General features: G+C 39.5%; 1 protein-coding gene across 3 annotated transcripts in view; it reads left to right on the top strand.

Annotated features, from left to right (window-relative positions):
• LOC143029123 (uncharacterized) overlaps positions 1-24,772 on the top strand; it is a 58,689-nt gene that overhangs the window by 14,798 nt on the left and 19,119 nt on the right. For 2 of the 3 annotated variants that reach the window (XM_076191564.1, XM_076191563.1), the window contains exons 2-4: positions 21,246-21,696; positions 21,836-22,057; positions 24,225-24,418. In XM_076191564.1, the coding sequence (XP_076047679.1) occupies positions 21,253-21,696; positions 21,836-22,057; positions 24,225-24,418 (860 nt within the window). In that variant the 5' untranslated portion in view covers positions 21,246-21,252. Of the gene's footprint in view, positions 1-952; positions 1,216-21,245; positions 21,697-21,835; positions 22,058-24,224; positions 24,419-24,772 lie in introns of those variants that run through there. The other variant, XM_076191562.1, reaches the window with a different exon arrangement.

The raw sequence follows: 24,772 nt of genomic DNA, 5'->3' as shown, positions 1-24,772 counted from the left end.
ATTTTTTTTTTTCGGTAGAATATACCAATTTGATTTGTGAAGTCGTCTTTTACTTTTTGTCATGGAGTTACATTGTGAGGGGAAAAAAGGAAAGCGCTAATATACTCATGGTATAGTGTACTTGGCTTCAATTATGCTACTTTGAAATTAGGTACGGGAGTAAAATTGTTTAAGAACTCTATACAGGTACATTTTCCAAATAATAATTCACCCATATCCTCACTTCTGTATATTAGGAGCGTTTTATTATGATTGAATGTATTAATGTATATGTTGATATATAATTAGAATATGTTTATCTGGTCCACTAGCAGGACAGTCTGTCTGATTATGATTGTGCTCGAATGGCCATGTTTTTAAATGCAGTTAGACCCGTGCGATTAATCGGTTAGCTTTGGCACCAACGTTGCCCTACTAAACCGCCACTGGATTTTGGGGAAATCGTGAAAGTGCATTTTGTTGCTAGGCGCTCACCCAATATTCCTTATCACTTGCGGCTGTATGTTTCGAATACCCAAAAAACTGCTTCTGGAGCTCTTTTATACGCAATTCTTAAAGAAAAAGCGAATCAGCACTGAGGTTAAGAAAAAGGACGTTAGGCTTTTCAGAGGGATACGACGGGAACGAATTTCTCGAATTATTTTGGGAAAACCAAAGCGAGTGTAAACAAATGACAGTGTTGCCTGTGAGAATTAATCTGTATATATTAATGACCGTGATATGTTGTTTTTTCTAGGTAATTTTATTTGGATCAGGTTTTAGAATAACGTTCAAACCGCGAAGAAATCTGCATATAAGAAAACACTTTGTTTTGTGGGTTGGGAAGGATAAAAAAAAAAAAAAAAAATCTACGCGGGAAGTTCCCAGCTGTGACGTCACTACGCGCGAGTTTTACACTCAATGCGTCCCCTGCCTTCCAGTTGCTTGTTCGTGGTGGGAAGGGAAGGTGTACTGCGTGCTTGGGGCTGCTCACCGTCTCGTTGTAAAAAGTGGTGATTATTTACCTCTGAAGTGCTAGTCTCATTAATGTGGATTGTTTTTTTTTTCTGGAGTTGTTGAATGAATCTGATTTGTGAGCGCTCAGTCGAAATCTAAACAACGGATGGATCTTGGGAAGTTGTGCCAATGCTTCGGTCTACTAAAAGGACCCCGCGAGAGCACAGAAATTGTGATCTGCCCGTGCGAGACAGAGAAATGCAAATCAAACTTACAAACGTGAGTCCAGTAAAGATTCCGTTTTTATTCATGGTAATGCACTGTATCTTGCGCCATTTTTTTGTTTTTGTTTTGTAAGATATTTGTTGTTCTCAGCTTTGAAATTCAGTACCAACAAGAAGATCTTGGAACTACTGTTTTACTGAATAAAATCGACCGAAAAATGTAAATGAATATACATTTACAGACATCGGCGAGAATATCACCGAAACATAAACACTATTCGATTTGAATTTAAATCAACTAAATTGATTAAGTTGTTTCCACCTCCAAGTGATGTAACTGGATGCCCTCACTGCAAGCCACAGGAAAGTATGTAAAGTGATTAGGGAATATTTCATGATCTCCGCGATGTGTGTCCCACAACTCCTTGTCATTTAGTTGACTGTAAGTGCCACTGAAGATGGTCTTCTGAGCCAAGAAGAACAACCCACATTTCACTTTAGAATTTAGGAAAATCCCACGCGGAAAAGGAAGCCCCCCCCCCCAGTTCAAGGACAGGGTGGAGAATAATTCTGAGTAGCACATTCAGAACTACGGAAAAGATATTTGGGGACCAGAGAATCGGGTGTAACATCGTATATAGATGAAATAGTTTTCTAATTTACGGATGTCATGAGTGTGTCGCACAGGACAGCGTAACCGTCACAGCGGCGTGTAACGTAGTCGACGGGAGAGTGGCAAGCCGAGATCGTGTTCGTATGCCTACACGCTGGCTTCGTCCAACAAGAGTTACCCGTACATGTGCTCTCTCGTTGATCTATATTTCTGGATTATCGGTAATGTATGGATTGATAACGAATAACATTGGATTCCGTCGCAGATAATTAACCAGTGCCGAAGAGATTGAAGGATTGTGTCATAAAGTACAAGTATTAGAGTAATGAGCTTCGAGTGAATAGCAGTCTCCAGTAGTGAAATAATGATATGTGCCTCTGGTCCATAAAATGTTGAGTGCGTAAATTAAAAAAAAAATCAACCTCTTACAGAGACAAAAAAATAATTTTTGATTTTTAGGGTACGTTTAACATGCCAACATTGTACGTCGCGAATAGTCTTATATGATAAAAAAATATATATATGGAGAAATGTACACGTTCAAACCGCATTTGTTCTTCAGAATTAGTACGGCGCAAAGGAAGCGAGGACACTCCTTAGTTGTGGTTCTAGGACTGGGTCGTTGTCGTCGAGGGGTCAGTGTCCACGTCAGTGTCTTCACGTCAGTGTCTCCCAGTATCCGGCCCGCCGAGGTCGCGCCCGTCGTGTCGTCACTGCATTGAAAAAGTGAAACTTTTTGCCAAAGCGTAAAATACACTCCATCTTGCCCAGTGGTTCCTACCCTGGGGTACGACACCTTGAACCCTGGGGGTGGGGTTACGAGACATGATAGCCAGTGCATGGTACTGTATGTTTACAATGAGAAAGCAAATAAGATTTGTATCACTAATCCTTTTCATACGTTTGCGTTGTATTTGTATTGGATGGAAGTACGAGAATTTTTTTTCGAGATGTCAAGGGGTACTAAGGGCACTAAAAAGGTTAAGAACCAACCCCTTTCCCCCGAAAAACCTTTACAGATTTCATTCAGGCTAATATCAGACGATCTATTATTTATATTATTAATATTATTATTATTTTATTTATTTTTTATCATTATTCATGGATGTCTGAGTGGTGATCATGTTCCATGATTTTTGAAGGATCTCCATGTATATTCTAGGCATTTGTTTGCTTATATAGCTTTATTTGTTTTTATTGAGCAATTATCCTGTAGTTGGTATGCTGGGTTATCATCGTCAAATCCTCAACATAGATGAACGCTTTGGTGTTATGTTTTGGACCTGATTTACGTAGATCACGTGTAAAGAGACTGAATGCAGTTGAAACTATAAGCACCTGGGGAGGGGGACTTCATCGTACAATCTTGTAATTCCAGCCACTTATTGTTGTGAATATATATCTATGCAAGTGTTGCAATCAAGACAGACTGAGAGAGACGTCACAGCACTTTAATCTGCTAGACACGAGGTTAATGTTCGCTCCAGCACCATGCACGCGAACACGCGCACACATTTTAGGAGTAATGTGGTGTTGGACCACCAGCAAGAACCTAATGTTCCTACGATAATGATGGAGACCGACCTCACAACTAGGTAAACGCCCGTCGATCAGCTCTATGGGTCAATTTCCACAAGACGACCGTTAAATACTACCATACGAACAATATTTCTTTGTATATATTTTTCCTCTGTTCCATTTCATGTCATGTTTTCTTATTGTTCAAGGTTAGGTATATTTTTTTGTAATTAGCAAAATATTGAGTGTATCACTCAGTTTCACGCCAATTATGGCCTCTTGTGTACAAATACTATCTGTTAATTGGTGAAGTGTCAACCGACACCAAACCCTTCTTCGCCATGGCTCAATGCACGGTGGACAGGTTCACCACGGGCTTGAGCGAGCACACAGTCTCCTCTCTGCTATCCATGCAGAATATAGCCCATAAGACTCATCAGTGTTTACATTCGAAAACCCGCTACTCGTTGGTCGCCTGGTCACCGAACTCTCTACCTCTAAGCCTCCGAAGAACTTATCAACAGTGTGGATGGGGACACAGTCCTGCCACACAAGAAAGGAAGGGAGTGGGAAATAGGGACAAGGAGTGATTATGTATGAATGATATTTTGACACAACCCCAAGGGATTTCTCCCCGTCTTCTCTTTTTTTCTGTATGAATGTAGAGATGGTGGAGGGGGTCGCCGATTAAGTGAAGCGGCCTTGTTGTGGATGCACTGTGTCTTGCTGCATTGCTTCTAACCCAGGGCAGTGGGCGGGGTACAGGGATGACCCGTCATCCATGAGGAGTTAAGATGAGAGGGAGGAAAGGTTGGTGGATGGGAGTGGAATGGGTAGAAGTGGGTACTTGCCTTGTGCACCTCCCATATAAGGGTGAAAAAGCCTTTGGGGTATAGATAGATGATAATATTTTAACAGAATGTGTTTAGGAGCTTTATTAAATGCCTTTTTTTTATGTCTGTTACTACCATGAATGGTCTCTCTGGTGATTATTTCCTCTTAAATCCCTCCAGAACTTTGATGTGTGCAGATGGAGTGGCCCTCAATGAATCCATAGATTGATTAGTTATATTTTCTTTTAATGCTGTTAGGCCCTGTTCACATTATACTTCTTCCATTATCTGGTGACCCATAGGATGTGGCCGGCAAAACCTGCAGCGTTACCACGTCTAAACCATCTCCAAAGAAAACGGGGGAGGCACCGTGCACCTGGTCGGGAGCCGGGGCAACATCGCCTGACCTGAGATACCATATCGTTTAACAAGTCTCTTCCTTTCTTTACATGTATAACAATTACTCATATCACCTACCATTTAATGAAAAAATCATTATGCATTTAGAATATTCCATTTTAACATACTCAGGGTAGTGGACAGCTTTCGGTATATGCTGAATGTTTTGATTCAGTACGTGACAACACGGCAGACAACACCTTGTGGGTCACGAGATAATGGAAATAGTATAGCAGCTTGAACCGTGACGGTACAGCATAGTCAAAGAAAAACTGGGCGGTTGTGTGTGAACCTCCATAGGCTTATATTGTACTTGAACCGCCGCGTTTAGAACTGCTCTTGTGAACAGGGCATAAGTTTTTCCACCAGCTTGGTAGGAAGATGGGTCGGTTTTCATATAGAGATGGTATTGGCTCTTTTCCAGATTGTTGGAATTTTGTTGTGCAGTCAGGAGTAATTAAAAGTATCAGTCAAATTCTTCATTGTTTCTGGACTAAGGCGTTTGGAGATGGCTATTAAAAAATCCAAGAGGAACAAGATGGCTCCTGTACCATGTTTGATCTTTCGTATCTTTTTATTCTTATAGATTTGTGGGTTTAAAACGAAAAGTGGTCGTTAATGGTATTATATTAATGTTTTGCTGATGTTTTTCCTTGGGATGCTCCAAATTCCTCATGTGTGCAAGTGGTTCTTTTACGAATGTCGAATGGTTGCAGGAATTTAATGTAAGTTATATTTCGTTTGCTGTTTGTGTATTTAGCCAAATTGGGTGGTACGCATTCATACCCCCTTCCCTGTATGTGTTTCATGAGTGGCTCGATAGGCTGGAGTAGTGGGTTGTAGTCCATAGGTTATGATGTGGGCAGAGTATAGATATATTTGTGATGTTGCCAGTTGTTTTCTTCATCATCTATATTTGGGTTGCGATTATTTCAGTTATGGTGTCTGTTAAGATGGCTACACACTAGGCATTTCTCGCTACCATGCTACTTGGTTTTGCTATTTCGTTTGAGTAGAAACGGCTTCGGTTACGATCATTTGTTTATCAAATTTCCAGATGTCAAATTACTCTTTGCGTTATACAGTGAGAAGCTGAAGGACGAACTAAGAAAAGTTCAACCTAAAACACACTTTGCCGAGATATTCTTACGGAAGTCTAGAATATTGTAATAGAAGTCGTTTCTACTCAAACTAAGTAGCAAAAGGAAGTAGCATGCTAGCCCAATGTCCCGCCACTTTGACTGTTAATCTTTTTTCATTTGTTTCGTTGGTGAAAGATATGTCGTTATGTATTAATGTTATCAGTCCACTTTTGTGTTGTGTGTTGCCTTACATGACGTGTGTATTCAGTGAGCAGGAGTATTGTGGGCTTAGTTCAGTGTCTTGTGTCAGTGCTATGTGAATGTCGTCTTTATGTAAGAATTTAAACAACTGTGTGTATTCGTGGTACTGTGGATGTTTATTAGTAATATATATGTATATATAATATATATATATATATATATATATATATATAAATATATATATATATATACAGTGTTTTTTTTGTGTTGATGAGTGTGGTGCATGCGAAGAGAAGCCATATGCAGCACGTGTAGCACTTGATGGATGTGTGTGAGACGTTCGTCGCTTTTGTATAGGACATGTTGATGGGCTTGAATGGGTTTCTCTGTCCCCGGCTACAGGGTGAGGGGTGGGGGCGGAGTATTTCCATCATTATAAAAAACAAAAAGAAAAGAGAAGAAGAAGAGAAGATAGGTAGGAAATGAAAGAATGGAGTGAGATTTTGAGCTCGGTACGGAGACCAGTTACCGGCCCCTCAGGGATGCCGGGGTGAATGAGACACTTTGCTGTCGAGTGGCAGTGAATCTTTGCTTGTGGAGTTGAATCATCCATCCGTTCTCTCGTCTTCTTCCGGTCGAAAACGTGACCACTGGCAGGCTTCTTGCAGTAGCTAAAACACACACACACGCACACACACACACACACACACACACACACACACACACACACACACACACACACACACACACACACACACACACAATCGACTACTTTAGAAATTGGGACAGATTGGAGGACTTATGGGTAAACTAACTGAATAGATTATTATTATTATTATTATTATTATTATTATTATTATTATTATTATTATTATTATTATTATTATTATTATTATTATTATTATTATTATTATTATTTATTTATTTATTTTTAAGGGCATATACACGAGAACAATAGTTAAGGACACCAGGGTGGGCAGTGATAGCGAAGTCCCACGAATCGGATCATGCTGAATGGTGCGGTAAACTACAGTAACATGATCGGAAAGATCATGAAAAAAGTTAGAGACGAGAAGGGCTCTAGGTTGTTGCAAAATCCATCTAGACAGCAAATATGCCTGAAGCCGAGAGTGAGGATTTTGATTTCATTGCCATAAAACTCAAAGTATTGGGAATGGAAAGTAATTAAAAGAGACGACTTTTGAATTATACAACGAGAAGAGGTAAAATAATCGTCGGGGATCGTTTTGCGTAATAATAATGAAAATGGTAGATAGCAAACGTTTTTTGGTTTGAAATATATGTATTGCAAGCAAAATGCAAGGGTGGTAGCCAGTCAAAAGGTATAATTCCACTCCCACCCATTTCATCCCCACCCACTCCACTCCCATTCACCTCCCCTCCCTCCCTCTTATCTTGGCTCCTCCTGGATGACGGGTCATCCCTGCATCTCGCCCATTGCTCTGGGTCAGAAGTAATGCAGCTTCTGACCCAGGGCAATGGCCGAGATGCAGGGATGACCCATCATCCAGGAGGAGCCAAGATAAAAGGGAGGGGGAGAGGGAGGGGTGATGAATGGATGTGGGGATGAAATGGGTGGGAGTGGAATTATGCCTTTGACTTAGGCTACCCCCCTTGTAAGAGGGGGGAAAGCCGTTGGTGTGGGTATGTACAAACAGAATTTTGAAAAATTATATATGCCAGCTGATAGCTAATCTTTTGACCTGAAATATATTTTCAAAAAAAAAAAACTAAAAACTAAATGAGAAGTATATGCCTGGTTTCCAGTTCATGTCCAAATATAGCGAGGTACATGAACCACCAATTGAGGATCATCGAACTAGGAGAGGCTATGGATGTAGCTGGATCCATACATGTATTTGGAACGTGGTATGATGTATTTGGAGAAGGGAAGACAAGACCCATAGGACGAGCCTCCTCTCCTGTATACTACAGTTAGATGACCACTCGCACACATTTTCACCAGGGACTAAACTACAGCCACGCACTGCTACTCATTTATCTCAGTATACATGCATCTTAACCTCATTCTGTTCTTCGTTTTGTCACTGTCCCGTGTAATGCACTTTCGTTTTTTTTTTATTAATATATAACCATATTAGACCAACGCGTGTCTGCATTGATGTAGATACCCTTACAGACGTACAAATAATGCTCTCTATCAGAAATATGTAAAATTCAAAAGTCTTACATGTTCAGAACAATTTCCGAAATATGGGCAGCGCGGTAGCTCCGTGGGTACCGTGTCGGTCTCATGAACAGGTAGTCGTGAGTTCGATTCACGGGACCCGCTGCGTGGTTCATGCGTTGGTTCCTGGCAGCCCCGGCCAGTCGGGGAGGCGACCCAAACATCGGCTTATAAAACCTAGTGGCTTGCCGCAACTGGCAGGATTTCTCACTTCCTCAGTGGGATGATGAGTGTTTTATATATCAAGAGCTTTTACCCCCTGATAAGGGAAGTAGCCAAGTCAAAATTACGTACCGGTACCTACTCCCACCCATTCCACTCCCATCTCCCCCTCTCTTCTTAGGTCCTAATGAATGACGGGTCGTCTTTGTACCTCGCCCACTGCCATGGGTCAGAAGCAATGTAGCAAGACATTGTTCCGGAAAAAAAAATCACTGATGATTCTCCGAGCGATGTTCAGGTGGTGCATGCAGATTTACCGGTAGATGGGAATCTTTCCTCTCTGAGGGAGGTCAAAAAGACTAAGTTTAAGGGTGGAAAAGCGGCCGGCATATGCAACACCAGCGCGGAGTTGTTGAAAACCGGAGGTGAGACAGTGTTCTGTACGTTGGACGCCGTAATGCCTGTTCCTTGGCAGTTCGGTACCTTTTCCTTTGACTGGAAATGAAGTCTGGTCGTTCTTGCCTTGAAGGGGAAAGGAAACCAGCAAGACTTGAACGACTGTCGCAGTATTAAATTACTCAGTGTGGCAGACGGGGTGCTCGCTCACCTGTTACTGGTAGGGTTCGTTCACAACTTGTTAAATTTCTTGCAAACAATCTTGATCTCAAGAAGGAGTTTGATTCGGTGCACCGTAGGGTGCTCCGGGATCTTCTGCAGATCCATGGGGTTCCTTCGAGGACTCTTGAATTGATGTCGGGCTACTCTGGGGCAGAGTGCCGTGAGGTATGGAGGAAGCGTATGCGGGCTCATTTCTGTTCATTCAGGAGTGAGGAAAGGTTGCATCCTCGCCCCAACACTTTCCGACACCTTCATGAACTGGGTATTTAGGTATCGGGCGGAGTTGTCAATCAGTGTCGTTGCGGAGCATTTATGGGCAACACTAAGTTCAGTACCCTTGTCTTTGCTGATGATGATGTCCTTCTTGTGGAGTCGTTGGAGGTACTCCACAGGCAGGCAAGAGTGCTTGTTCTCCAGTTCTCCTGGACCAAGACGTTGAGGGCCTTACAGGATAACATAGTTCAGTCTGTCCATGCATGTAGCAAGGACGCTTAAGTCTGGGGAAGCCTCACATACCTTGGTAGTGTAGTACATAGGAATGGGTCGAGTCAAGAAGCCCTTCAAAGGATTAACACTGCCCATGGTGTTATGGAGTCACTCAACTATAGTATATGGAGTTGTGGATATTCATGTTGTAGGGTTAAGATCTGAATCTTCAAATCAGTTGAGCTCCCTGTCTTGTTGCATGGTTACGAGACAAGGACATTCAGTGCTGACATGAAGAGGCATATTCTGTTGATTCTAACGCAAAAATCGTCGGTTACGGTAAAACATTCATTGTTTCGCTGACCTCTTTTTTATGATCATTATTTTGGCAGCCTTGGGGGCAGCAAGCCCAAGCTCGAAGTGTTGCCCCCCCCCCCGCCCAGGTGGGGGGGCATATGCCTCCCCTCCCCCACACATATGTGAGGGGTCTATGCACGGTAGCCAACCCTCGATGAATGAAACTAAGGGAATACCCACAGACCTCACTACTGGGGCAAGTCGACCGACCTGTCGAGAGTTGTCTGGAATGGGAAAGAAATAAGGGTGTCTGCATGAGAGCTTGCCCGGAGAAACTGGCGACGGCGTGTGAGTGGAGTGACCTCCGCTCTACCTACGCAGGAGGCGGATGCGTCCACAAACAACGGTGACGAAATGTGGGAAGCGGGTTCTAATACCTTTCCATGAGGGCTGTGACGTGCATGCACGCATTATTGTAGCGTGTGAATGCTTGTACACTGTATGGCTAATATCCCTACTACCTGCCGTCCGACGATTTTAATCAGCTGAGGGAAATTCCACTCGACAGCGAAAAGGTTAAAGGGAATCTCCAATATTGGGAAATCTTTCGGTTTTGTGATGAGAGTTCTGGATACCAGGAACACTTTCTCATAGCTTGTTTGATTTTGTCAGTGGCGGCTTCGCTCAGAATAATGAAATTAAATCGTCAGTGCACGTGTTAATAAAAAATTCAGGTGACATGCAGGACTTCCAGGCAGAATGCAAACACGTTTTCGTCCTCTTCTTCATTTTACTTTATTCTATTTGTCGTATTTACTAGGAGATGGGAAAGGGGGGTGGGGGGCGTCACTGAAAAGGGCTCAGATCCTGGAGGCAACCCTGTGAGTAGGACCAACGCCAGGGAAACGTGCCACATGCCCAATAGCCGAAGTTTACTTTCACAAATTATCCGACCTAGTGATGGACCAAAAGGTCTCCCGTCGGCATACACAAAATGATGCGATGTTAAAAAAAATTTGAAGGAAGATTATGTAAAGTAATTATATGCTGCTAAAAAGTAAAGGAACAAAGACTTGTTCTGTAACCTTAACAAATATCACCCACAGAAAACTACATCATTACACACGTACGAACATAGACCCACGCCCTTAGGCGACCGCCATCACATGGGCACAGCGTGGGTAATGGCTAAAATGCCAGACAACGCGTTTCCAACACACACGTTATACCACATCCCCAAATAAACCCGAACACAAATTAAACCACAAGAAACAACTACATAATAGAACCAATAATTTATTAGATTAAACTTAAGATTTAAACTCCTCACAAATGTAAATATTAATGTAACGATTGTTAAAGCTGTCAACCCTCGCTTCCAAGGCTGCTTTCGATGAAGATTTTCAAGTTTCCTGAAGATATCTTTAGCATGGAGAGGCAAAGAAAATACTAGGTTACCGGTAGAAGCCATCTAACGGGTGGAGCAAGTAAGAGATACAGAGAAAGTAAATTTATAAAGGCAGAAAGTAAACGTTAAGAGAGTAAATACTGGGGCTAGATCACATGAAAGTGACCATTACTGTGTACCCTCTCCCACAGGAACCATTACCTTGTATGTGCTCTCTCCCAGGATTTACTTTCTGCCTTTATAATCTTCCCTTCTCTGTATCTGTAACAACTGGTAATGCTAACTGTGATAAGCGAAACGTCTTGTGTCTTGTTCCACCCATTAGATGGCTACTACCGGTAACGTCGTTTTTATCCTTGCCTCTCTATGCTAGAGATATCTTCAGAAGACTTGAAAATCTTCTTCGAAAACTCATCACAGCCCAGTTTGGTGTCGCATATAATTCAATATGCCATAAGAAAAATGTCCTGCCGCGCTATGTGTGTATGTATGTATCCCACCTTATATTAGATGATCTCTCAGGTACGAGGTGATTTGTCACGGTGAAAACAGGGTAATGACACAAACTCGGGCGTTACAAAGATTGCAAAGGAAGAGCACAGCGGCAGAAACCGTTTTTCTGCACGACAGTGTACGCGAACTGTACCGGAGCCTCTTGTAAGAGTTGCCACTTCACATATTTCGTGATTATCCTTTTTGGGAGGATGGCTTGGCCTACTAATTAATTTCGTCTTTATTGGGAGTGCCATTGGTTGGATTTCGATTGTCTTTTACACTCCAGGATAAAGTGAAAGGAGTGGTACTTCAAGACAGTGAATCTTAGATGTCGCTAATATAATGTTATGTACCAGGAAATTGTTGGCTGCAGTGTAAATGATAATAATAATAATAATGGTAATGATGATGATAATAATAATGATAGTAGTAGTAGTAATAATCATAATGATAACAATAATGATAGTAGTAGTAGTAATAATGATAATGATAACAATAATGATAATAATAGTAATAAAAACTTCCAAGAATTTTACCATAGCTTGTGGTCACTTAAACGACCAGTGTTGCCGATTCTGACTTACCCTCTGGTCACAGGATGTAACATGTAAACTGTCCAAGGGTTATTCACTGTTAACCTTCTTTCCACTTTAGTCACTTTCAAGACGAAAGATATAATAAATCATTGCAGTTTTGGTGAACAAATGACTTTGTTGGTAAATTTCAGTTCACTCGATTCACACGATACAAATTTATCATAGAACCGTGAGAGGTGAACTGACGAAATTAGCTGGATTGTAGTTAATTGCCTCATTACGAGAGAATTGATGGTGCACAGTCACAGGTGACCTCAAATGCAGTCCATCGAGGGGTTTTCACTGTCGACCACAGGCCTGTTTCAAGTCGATCACACTACTGTACCTGTTGATAATTCATCCTTCAGAAGCTGTCATACAAATAGCTGCAATATCATATCTAAGTACGCACGATGCTTGAATTATTATATTTCTCTTTTTTCTGGGAATAAGTTATGTTTATAATTATAATGATGGTTCCCCAAGTATCTTGTATGACACCTTGTTGATACTAGTCGACACGCACGCCCAACACTTTTTTGTATTATATGAAATTATATGAAAAAAAAAATTATATATATGTATATATATATATATATGTATATATATATATATATATATATATGTGTACACATACATATATACACATATATATATATTCTATTTATATCTTATTAGAAAATGGGCTTGGGTGACGGCAGATACTTGTTTTTGGAACGATTTCATTATTTTAATTAAGCAACTATTTTTGAACAGATGATTTCTGGCTTCCTCCCTTTTATTCTCCTCACGCCTCCCTAGGGAGATAGGGGGCGCCCCCTAGCGTAGGAGCCATTGGTTTAGATCAGCGATTCCCAAACTATGGGTCGCGACCCAAACTTGGGTCGCGAAGTGTTCAAGAATGGGTCGCGAGACCTTGTTAGAAAAAAAAATAATTTCAATCAAAAGCTTCCCTACACATTGTGTTTTCAATAAAAGAAGACTTTCGAAATTGCTTTTTGATGCTTGGGGGGTCGCCACATCTTCACCAGATCTGGATTTGGGTTTTTTTTTTTTTTTTTTTTTTTTTTTTTGCTCATCCGAATGAAATGAAGTTCTCCTTTCATCTCCTTTATGACTCAAGGAATGTCATGGGGATTATTTGGTCGGGCAAAACAGCGGACGGCGTCTACTTGATTACGTCAATCCACCAGTCACGGAACTTCTTGCACCATCAATATAGGTCTTCATTTGTACCCTTACATCAAAATACACACCCACGCAAGATGGCTATACCGTCACATATACATGCACGGGAAAGAACTCTGTCATGTCAAAACCTCATGATAGAAAGACGATCAGGGCAGATGCCTGAGATCAGCTATTACTTACTAACTCACTATATTCCAAAATGAAAGTGTATATGTGCGTGGTTGAGTACCCAATACAACCACACGCGTTTATTATTGTGTAAACCTCAGCCACGGCTGAGGCAATGATGTATACAAATTAGATAACGATAGAAACCTGTCACATGTGTGGCTAGAAATGCCAGGTCACCAGTTTGACCTGAGACGCCCAGGCCGGTCCGAGGACCAGCGGTCTGACAGAGTGCTTGGAACAAGTTTTAATCTGGTGTATATCCCTCCAGTTGAGGACACACCAGAGATATCCCATCGCTGGTGGTATCGGTGGTGATGGCGGAACGACAGCAGGAAGTAATGCGTAAATTCGATGGTGATAGTGGAAGCTGGAACCAGTTCGTTGGCTAACTTGGCTGAGGGAATTTCCCAGGACTTCACTGGAGTCACAAATAAATAAGTAAAAATAAATAGATAGTTACATCATCATATGATGTTGGAGTTTGATTCTTCAATCCCATAGATTAAATATATATATATATATATATATATATATATATATATATATATATATATATTTATATGTATATATATATATATATGTATATATATATCTATATATATGTATATATATATATGTATATTTATATAAAATATATGTATACATATGTATATATATATATATATATAATGGATGGGTGATTTGATTTGATATATGTATGTATATATATATATATATATATATATATATATATATATAATGTATATATATATATAATGTATATATATATATATATATATATATATATATATAATATATATATATATATATATATATATATATAATGTATATATTTATTATATATATAATATAATATATATATATATAATGTATATATATAATTATATATATATATATATATAATATATATATATATATATATATATATATATATATAATATATATATATATAAGTGAACTTAGGGAGCAAGTTCTCTTCATTGCATTTCTTATTGGATAGCACAGCAAATTGGGCATTAGTTATCTTCTTATTAACACTTTCTATTCTTCTAGGCTAATCACTTTTCTCTCTGAAGGAGGGAGAGGGTATACAATAATTCAAAGCGAGTCCATGGTTGGGTATGAAAACTAACATTTTACGACGTTTCGCCTATGCATTAGGCATCTTCTGGTATTTTATTCAGACAAGCTACATACTAATATATTCCAAAGATTGGTACACTGGGGGAGATTTAGGGACTATGATACGTCATCCTTGCCAGCCCGCTACTCGTGACCCATACAACTCTAGGGTCCCACACATATTTTATTGGATGTTAATTTGCGGCATATAATTTCTAATCATCACTACCTCCATGCATTTTAGTTTAGTTTTATTATTATTATTATTGGCAATTATCATTACCAAGAACGCAATGATGATTGCCAAGAATAATAAATAAAACAAAACCAAAAAGGCCCGGGCACTAATTCTGTGAGCGTTCCCATTTGTCTCTTGTGAAGACCACTCGTGTTGATCCCAGGGTTGAGAAAGACTCGAAAATCTGAAATATGAAGGAAGATATGAATTAAAAGAGAATTAATTTTGATTTAAGAGTGAGTAAACTTTGTTGATTTTAAGACAGCTTAAAAATAACAAAAAATGAACCATGTGCCATTGCCAGGTATGCATTTAACTAAGAATATTTGAGTCACGCTATGCCATTTGGTGAGTGAATTTGCCTGGTGATATGCAGAAGTTGTAGTGCCATCGGCTTATGACTTGCTGGTTCAAGTTCGGCAACCACGGGGTCCCACGAGCTTAAGGTTACCTGCTCTTCCTGGAGGAGAACTGAAGGAGTTATCACGCTGGGGTTCCACGCACTTCACCAGCACCAACAGCTGAGAGTTCGTTTTAGTAAAAACGACTTCGGTTATATTATTTCATTTTCCAAGTCTCCATATATCAAAATATCTTTCCGTCATATATAGCAAAGCTGAATGATGAACTTAGAAATTGTAAACTTATACAAATATTAAATATACTGTTGAAATGTTCTTAGATGAGTTTAGAGGTCTGTAAACGAAATCATATTCTAGTTGGGAGTTGGAGGTAGGATGTGTGAGGAAAAATAGCTGAGTGTGATCCCTTTAGCTGTCAACCACGTGGTAGACAAAAGATCCATTCTACGAAGTAAACACCAAATGTAAGGACGGAGCCTTACATTTGGTCTTTATTTCGACAGATTCTTCCCTAACTGCCAATTGCATACAGGTCCATTCTTGCAACCCCAGCAACTCGTGAGGGCTCTGTAGTCGGTTGAAGCGACACTCTGAACCCTCTGGTATCGTGGGTAGTCTACTTTTTCTCACAAATGCATCTTCCGAGTAACCGGACAACTTTCCAGGTAAGTGTCGGCAGTCTGGACGTACCGATACTGTCTTCAATTGTGCTCCAACGTATGGCCTGGTTGGAATAGCGGTCACCGAGGCAGCGTGGTCAAGTGCGGGGTCACAAGGGGGCTCATAAACATCATCAATAGTAACTTCACGGTAGATTTACCAGATCAATAAGTACTTAGATCAAATGGATAAGATGATAATAAACCCGGTACTACACTGATGCCTTCAGGAAGTTGCGTTGTAGGAAGTCCCAGTGATTTCCCAGAGTTCAGATCAAGTGCGAGCATCCCGGTACAGTCACCTCGTTGTGATTGTTATTAATAAGAAAAGGATGTGGAGTCATTCGAGTTTTATTCTGATTCTCAATTTAATACTTATTGATATTTCCTTAGTTTATAATATGGAACAGTCGTGTAGATTCAAAACTTAAGCTATAGACATTTTAATGTTTTGATAGTTTGACAATTTAATGCTCTGACGTTTTGGTTTGTTTGTAAGTAGGCTTCTGTCCAGGAAACCTGAGGGTGGTTCTATTATGGTTTATCGATTACTCGCTAAGGGACGTGTATCATTACATCATTATCGTGCCAAGGGTAAATACATTTTTGTTCACCCAAAAGGAAAACTAGTCGAAGATAAAACGTGAGACATACTTTGTGTGTTTATGTAATCTATACTTATCTTTCCGTAAAGGGAACATAAGACATAATACTTTCGTATGTTAGCAGACGTATATGTCCGCTAAAATTAGTTTCGTTGGCTGGTTTTGTTTGTTATTGAAAAACGTCAAGTACATAGTTTTGCAAAATTGTAATTGTGGTAATATGATAAAACGAGACAACGGGAAACTCAGAAATATAACCTTTCTTTTCATTTCGTTTCAGCGACTTCTGAGAGAAACTTTGTCATTACTTTCTAAACGCGATTTAGGTAGAGAAGAACTAGATAGGGTCTTCGATTTTTTATATTGATTTGTTGCGTTGTGTTGAGAGATTATGATGCGCTAAGAATCCTGTAAATCATAGAGTTGTGTAAGAGTTCATCTGTGTGTAAGGACTTGTATATGTATGAAATAATTGATCATCATCGTTTCGAATGAGAAGGTAATGTACGATATCTCAATGTATTTGCTCCCTTGTTCAGTGAAATCTGTTTCACACTTTGGAAAACAATAATAATAATGATGATGATAATAATGATTATGGTGATGATGATTATAGTAAAATGAAGAGAATAAAAACAGACATAAAGAAACGAGGCAGAGTATATTACTTCACTCCCATGTAGCAATCATCGTGACGGTTTTGTCAAGTTAGCGAGTAGCAAGCAGCGAGTAGCAAGTTAGCGAGTAGCAAGCAGCGAGTAGCAAGTTAGCGAGTAGCAAGCAGCGAGTAGCAAGTTAGCGAGTAGCAGGTAGCCTCCACGAAGCGAGACGAACGCGAGATGATAACAACATTGACCGGGGAGGAACGGGGTAAGCTATGTGAATATATAAGTTGTCAATGTCTTATATGTGTACACTCAGAAGAAGTCCTAGTTGGACGAAAAGTCAGTGATAAAACTTCAACGGATTCTAGGCGTTTAAACTCACCACCCTACTACTCATATGTGTGTTATATCTGCAACGTCTTCCTGTCCTCTTTTGTACTACATGTTTGTTGTGTGACTGTTGTACTTGAACCGGTGTCTTTACTTACTCGTTATTCCTTCGTACAACAACAAATAACCTTTTGGAATGTAGGGTCAATTTTCATATCATGAGTAAGGCTTTTCATCATGATATCACTTCTTATGACTTGTGTTCTTGTCCTGCGTTTCTTCTTGTTGATCAAACTTTGGGGTTATCACACGACTTCCACGGGCGTCACCAGCGTCGACAGTTAAAGAGTTCGTTTGAGTAAAAACGACTTCGGTTACAATGGTTTATTTTTCAAATCTACAAATATCAAATTATCTTTCCGTCGCATATAGCAAAGCTGAATGATGAATTAAGATATTGTAAACCCGACGACAATTTGAGTCGTCTTCGGACTCGAATGAGTAAGCAATATATTTTCCAGTAAATAATGCATTTGCAAGAAGTGACCAGCTCGGTTTATTATTTATAGCTGGAAACATCCATTGTGAGGATGGTGTTAATTTGATTAAAAAAAAAAATTACGTGTGGCCAACAAATGCTTTTGTATCTGCACGTACATAGATTGTTGCTCCTTTTAGCAACTAGCTTTCAGTCACTGAGGGACTTGTTATAATAACTATAACTCATTACAATCACGTTGTTAAGTACACATTACTCATAACCTTAAGTATCGATGTATAAATAATATGATTATGTGTTTACGCCAGTGGAAATACTTGTTTTGGTAATGTATGCAGTATGTGAAATTTGATAATGAACTTCGAGTTCTCTTTCTTTCTTGATCAATTTGTAAACGTACTTCACCGATGTTGGCGAATCTGCCTTCGTTCCTTCGTTAATAGTTGAATAAATATTTGTTAGTTTTTGAGGCCGCTTCGAAGCGCGAACCGAAACGTCCGAATCGGTGGTGGAACCAAGTCGTCTTCGTCAAGCAGTCCAGAGCTCAAACAGAGAGTTCGCTGGGAATTTTGAGGCGACGGCCTTGGTGCTCAGCACCGACACTTGTACAAATAGCAGGTCTACAACTTTCTATTTCATTTACCGAGAAATCTTAAGTAGAACCCCCCCCCCTCCCTACTAACCTCTTCTCTAGATTCCGAACCTATTATCTTACGCGTGTTTCCTCGATTTTCTATCGTTTCACTTCTTGGTTGGTATTTCAGTCTTTCTTAATGTGAAACTTCCTTTAGGGACCGGTATCTTTGGTCAAGTTGTAATTATATCATTCATTTCTCTTGAAATACTTTGGATTATTTAGATAATTTTATAGCCCTGATATCTTACACAAATAATTATCACAAGTCTATTTTCTTTACATTTGTTGATTAATTAATTTGTATTGATTATTGGGTTGAATCGCTTGTAAAATTAGTTTATACTGAAATAAATAAATTAAATCTAAAAGGAAAATTACCCTGCTTGAAAATAACGGATATAAGAAAAGCAGATTGTAAAACGATTTCTTTGACAAAAAAGGGGTAACAATATTTAAATCGATTTCGTTTTTTCTCGTTGGAGTGTTAAAGAGGGCGTGTGTTTGTGATCAGGGTTGCCGTTTCATAGAATTTTGTACCAAAGCATAGAAAAATAGCGGCATGTGGCATCTGCACGAGGAATTTTTTTCTACATATCAGTAGGCTGTTCAAAACATTTAAAAACTCAAGCTGTTGTCTAAAAAACACTTAACTAGTTATCAAATAATAAATGGTACATCAAAATATGACTTTTATTGGTAATTATGTTAATTATAATATATTGTACCCCAAAAGATACGTTTTTACGGTGTAGAAAAAAATTCTACGCTCAAGTTTCAGCTTTCTTTTTGCGATAATAATATATATTTTTATATTTTACTGAATATGTTAGGGCATGGGGTTCTTATATACATTCAAGAATAAAAAACTAGAACCAACATTTTGTCAAAGTTTGACAAGTATATCTTGCTATGAAAGTCTGCACACGCCCGAGAAAAATGTATGCCCCGGTATGGCAACACTCCCATTCTACACGGCAGTGTAGAAAACGCGGCATCCCTGTTTGTGATGTGGACTGGTTAAAGGTCTGTCAGGGCTTGCATTACTACAGGGCCTAGGTGTTAGTTTCTTTTTTAAAATGTGAGATGCCCAAATTAACTCTCAGACTTTACTTGTTGAGATCACTTGTCTCACGTTGCAAGTCTTGTGCTGTTTTTGTAATGAGAATAAAATTTGCAAATCTAAAATTGTTGAAATATCCCGTATTAAATATCAAACGCTTGACCCTGCCGTCATTACATTCAGCTTTATCGCTGGGACGGCTACAGATAAAAGTGCAGAGGTAGCTATTAAACTATCTGGAGTTAAACCCATCTATGACAATGCGATACGGTTTTGGCCTCCGTCGCAAATATGGGATACAGCAAGATTACCGACATGTGCACAAAAGGCAACCTTGGATTGGAAATTAGAGAAAATAGGAGACAACATAGGATTTGCTCTCTGTACACCGCTAACACCTGGGTTTTAGTTGAAAAAATAGGGTTAGTGAAAGCATGGTAGTACACGGGGAGGAAATTTGAGTGAAGACTACAAATATTGCAATAATGAGTAGAAAAACGTTATAGGGATTAATAAGACACCTCTTAGGGCTGTATTCAAAGATGATTTCATTCCTCTCCCTAATAGGGGACGTCAAGGATCCATTAAGTACTCCATTAAGGTTTACTTAAAAAGTCGTGTGTTGTGCAGTGTAATGATGAATAGAACATTAGTTTTTGAGAACTGGCCAGACTGGTCTCTGGGTCGGTACAAGAAAGTGCAAGGAAAGACGGATTGTGCAGTAAATAGGTATTGGAGGGTTTATGGCCATATAGCGAGTCTCAGCAACGACTAACCTAACCTTACCAGGTTATTCAAATGGGAATTGCTGTTTTGAGACAACACCTATCAGGGGCTCTGGCATACTTTGCCATGGTCTCTGCCCTTCTTATGCCGCGTCCACACGGTCGAGCTGTGCCTGGCAGACTTTGCCCTTACCGGGCAAAGTCCGCAGACTCTGCCCGCGAAGTGTCCACACGGCTGACGATGGTGGTTGGAGGTTAGTTGGCCGCAAGCAGAGGTTGGGAGGGAGTAGTTCAGTGCGGTACGATAACCATGTTTCCCGCCATACTTGGAAAGAAGGTAGCACTTTACAGCATTATAATTACTGCCTGCATTAAAAAGAAAAACAAGAAATTACGGAAACATGTCTGATGCCGGGAGTGGTTACAAAGACGTGATTTAATGGGAAGCTCAGTGACAATTCTACGTAAATTGCAGGATGAAAATGAACAATTGTTTTGCAGTTACATGAGAATGAATATAAGCAGCTTTTTTCTCCTTTCGAAAGTGGAGACATAAATACAAAGACAAGAGACAAATATGAGGAAAAGCATATCACCAATAGCACGTCTTGTCGAGACCAGTACACACTAGTACTAGGTGCGGTCATGGTAAAGGTAACTTCGGTCTGTACTGAGTGGGTTTGCTAACTTTGCTCGCACCTCACCTCGTGCGTTTGGCAGCGATATCAGCCCTCCATCCACTGCCCGCAAATGGCGCCGGGAAATGACAGTTTGATGGTTTGCCCGCTGAAATTGCCCGTTGTCGAGCAAAGCCCTCGTGCCCGGCGGACAGTGCTCGACCGTGTGGACGTGGCATTAGAGTTATGAGTAATGTGGATGATGGTTATGATAATGAAATTATTGTTATTACATATTTCAGTGGAATGTACATTTACATTTAAATAATAGTTGTTAGGATAATGCCTTTATGAATTGCTTTAGTTTAAGAAGTATTTGGGTTGAAAATATTTTAGAAAGTAATATGAAGTCTCCTTTATCCTTGCAGGACCAACATGGAAAATGGTCTCGTAGTGGACGGGGTTGCTGTGTCTTCTGTGGACAAGACTGATGTAGACACTGGGGAGGGAGAGTGTGTTGATGATGAAAAGAAAGAAAAGGAAAATCATGGTGATGGTGATGATGACGATGATGATGATAAGAATAGATTTAGGAAGTTGATAGAATCCCTACCTGAGAAGTATATTGATGGTGACATTGAACAAGTTTGCCAGGCCATACCAGTAACGCATAGTTATACTAATGTAACTACAACTGGCGGTGTGAATAATCTAAACATTAACACGGATATAAAAATTGTGATACCGCCAAACACAGCACCAATTCTCATTAAACCAAACCCAGTCCAACTTAGCTCATCAGTACCAACTTTGGAAGTAAGGAACACATCAGGAGAGTGTATTGAAAACTTCTTTTTTCCTGTCAAAGAGCTAAAGGAGGTAAGTGTTCATTGTTTCTGGAGTTTTTTGTGTAATTAACAAACATATCAAATATTGATTTGGTACTTTATGCAAGAATTGTATCCCCCCCCTTTATTAGGTTGTGGTACACATAGTAAATAAACATTGGAACTTTCAGAGTAACAAGGAGGACACTGATGCAGAGATCAGTCGAAACATTACAAAATGGCGGAACATTTTGAACCATTATTTAAGCAAATATGCTCACACCTTTTTTGTCCCGTGGCTACGAGATAGAAACTTCAAGATAGAAGATTTCTATACTGAGCCTCAACTGTACAACACACATAGCCCCTGGCAAACAGTTGATATCATTGAGGAGCTAGAACAAGAAGATGAGGTAAGTATTTGGTAACATAATCAACTGTTTCACACATTTTATATTTCAGTTTTTGTACTGTACATAGCATAAGGCTTTATTTGAAGACCTTAACATTTATCTTTTATAGGAAGTTATGTATAAAGTATAATCAGTGTATAATATACATACTGGAAATGGGCAGTAACGGCAAAAGGCCATTCTTAAACTATTCCTTGGGAAGCAAACACATTACAAAAGCAAAATGGAAGAAAGACTTGGGAGTGTTGATAAAAGATGACCTGTCACCTAACGGACATATCAGCAGGATTGTGGGAGAGAATTATGGACTACTTCAGAAAATTAAAGTGGCATTCTATTATATGGATGAAGAGATTATGAAAAAACTTGTCAAAACTCAGATATGTCCAAGACTGGAATATGTGTCGGTAGTATGATCCCCACACAGAGAGAAAGATATAAGCAAGATTGAGAGAATACAATGGGCAGGAACCATTCTTGGCAGATAAACCATATGAGGAAAGACTTAAGGTACTGGGTCTACCACATTTGAAAGATTGAAGAGAAAGGTGACATGATTACAGTGTTCAGGTCACTAAAGGGAATATATTGCATTGAAAGAGGAGATCTCCTGATTAAAGATGGTCAGGAAAGTAAATTAAGAAAGACCACAGGTCGAAAAGATGTGAAGAAATACCATTTTCCACATAGATGTATAAGAATGTGGAATAGCTTACGTGACATAGCCCAAGCTCAAACAATACACGTATTTAAGTCTAAATATAATATTTGGAAATCAAAGATATAAATTAATTAGGAACTGAACCCAAAGTGCGTTACTCCTTGTATACTACAATAAGGTAAATACAATCTCCTCTTAACATCCATTCCTAAATGTCTTTTTCTCATTACACCCCCCCAAGGCATTTACTTGCTTCTCTCAGTCTACACTCTACCTCCACCTCCACTCCTCCCTTTCCTGCCACATTTGCCCCCAAGTATGTAAAGCTATTCACTTTCTTCAGTCTCTCTTCCTCAATACTCACTTCCAATTTGCTGCAATCCTCTCCCCTTGTACATCTCATCACCTTACTTTTACTTACATTTGTCCTCAACTTACTTCTTTTGCACACCTCCCCAAACTCTGTCACTAACTTCCTTAATCTCTCTGATCGTGCCACAAGTGCAGTGTCATCAGCAAGCAACAATTGGCTTATCTCCCATTTTTCTTCATTTTCTTTAACCATCTCCAATCCCCAGCCCACTACCCTTGACTTTACCTCTTGCTTCACCCCATCCATGTACAAATTGAACAGCCATTGCAACATGACACATTTCTGGTGAAGTCCCACCATCATCTCAAACCACTCACTCTCTCCATTTCTAAATTCTAACAGTTTCTACTACTCTTGTAAAAATTCTTGACTTCTCTTAACAACTTTCCTCCTATCCCATATATCTGTAATACCTCCCACAGTGCCTTCCTGTCTACTCTGTCATAAACCTTTTCCAAATCCATAAGTACCTAAAAAACATTCTTACCTTTTCCTAAACTTTCTCACATATCTGCCTTACCACAAAAATCTGATCCATGCAATCCCTACCTTTCCTAAACCCACACTGTTCCTCCTAAACCCCCTCTGTTCCTCTTCTAATCCTCACAGTCAAAACCCTCCCATAAGCCTTCCTAACTATACTCAACAAACTGATCCCTCTGAAACTACTACACTTGCACTTGTCCCCTTTTTCCTTGTAAAGTGGAACTATACAGGCACTCCTCTAGTCCTCCAGCACTCTACCCACTTTTAGGCAAAAATTAAACAACCTCACCAACCAGTCCACCATCACTGTACCTCTCTTTTTTAGACACTGCATGACACCCATCTAACACAGGTGTCTTACCTGCTCTCATCATTTTAATAACTGCTTTCACCTCATCTTTTATTTCTCCTCCATTTTCCTCAATCATCACTGTCATTTTCTTAGCGCTTTCCAGTGCAATTATCTTTCTCTCCCTATCCTCCTTCACATGTAACAACTCCCTAAAGTAAAATCTAAAAAGCAAGCCAGTGTGTGTAAAAGATTAAAGTTAACTTTTTCCATGTATGGAAAGCCTCACTAATGATTAGTGTAAACTTTTTTATAAATCATGGGATTGCAGGACTTTTTATGAAATATTTTCTTGCAGTATCCTCTGCAGCAAACCCACATTCTTGTGGAGGGAGAGGCTGGTATGGGTAAGACTCTCCTGGCTACAAAGCTGGCCCTCGATTGGGCAGCTGGCAAGAAACTACAGCGGTTCACCCTTGTTTTCCTAATCTTTCTAAAAGACTTCTCTGGACAGCTTAAAGAATATCTGAAAGACAATTACATGGTTGACAAGTAAGTGAAGCAGTGGACTTAAACACTGGCAGTACATTTTGCCACAAAGATGAATAGAATTAATTGCAAGTAGAATGAACTTCCCAAAGAGATGAATATGTAGTTTAGTTTCAGGGTTCTATTTGAATCACTAGAATATTTCCTAACAATTTGCTCTTCCCTTGTATTTCTTATTTCACAGAAAAATAGTTTCCATATCAGACCATATTTAATAGAAAATATTGCCAGTGTTTTAAGCCCCGCATATTTTTTTTATATAAAAAATAGGAATTTGTTGTGAAAATTAAATCCAATTCAAGCTGACATATGTTGAACGGTATTGAAGCATTAAAAGTAGTACAGACTTGCACAGAC

Source organism: Oratosquilla oratoria, chromosome 10 (assembly GCF_046742065.1).
Source record: "Oratosquilla oratoria isolate Oo_2021 chromosome 10, ASM4674206v1, whole genome shotgun sequence".
NCBI lineage: Eukaryota > Metazoa > Arthropoda > Malacostraca > Stomatopoda > Squillidae > Oratosquilla > Oratosquilla oratoria.
This window is presented reverse-complemented; position numbering and strand designations above follow the sequence as displayed.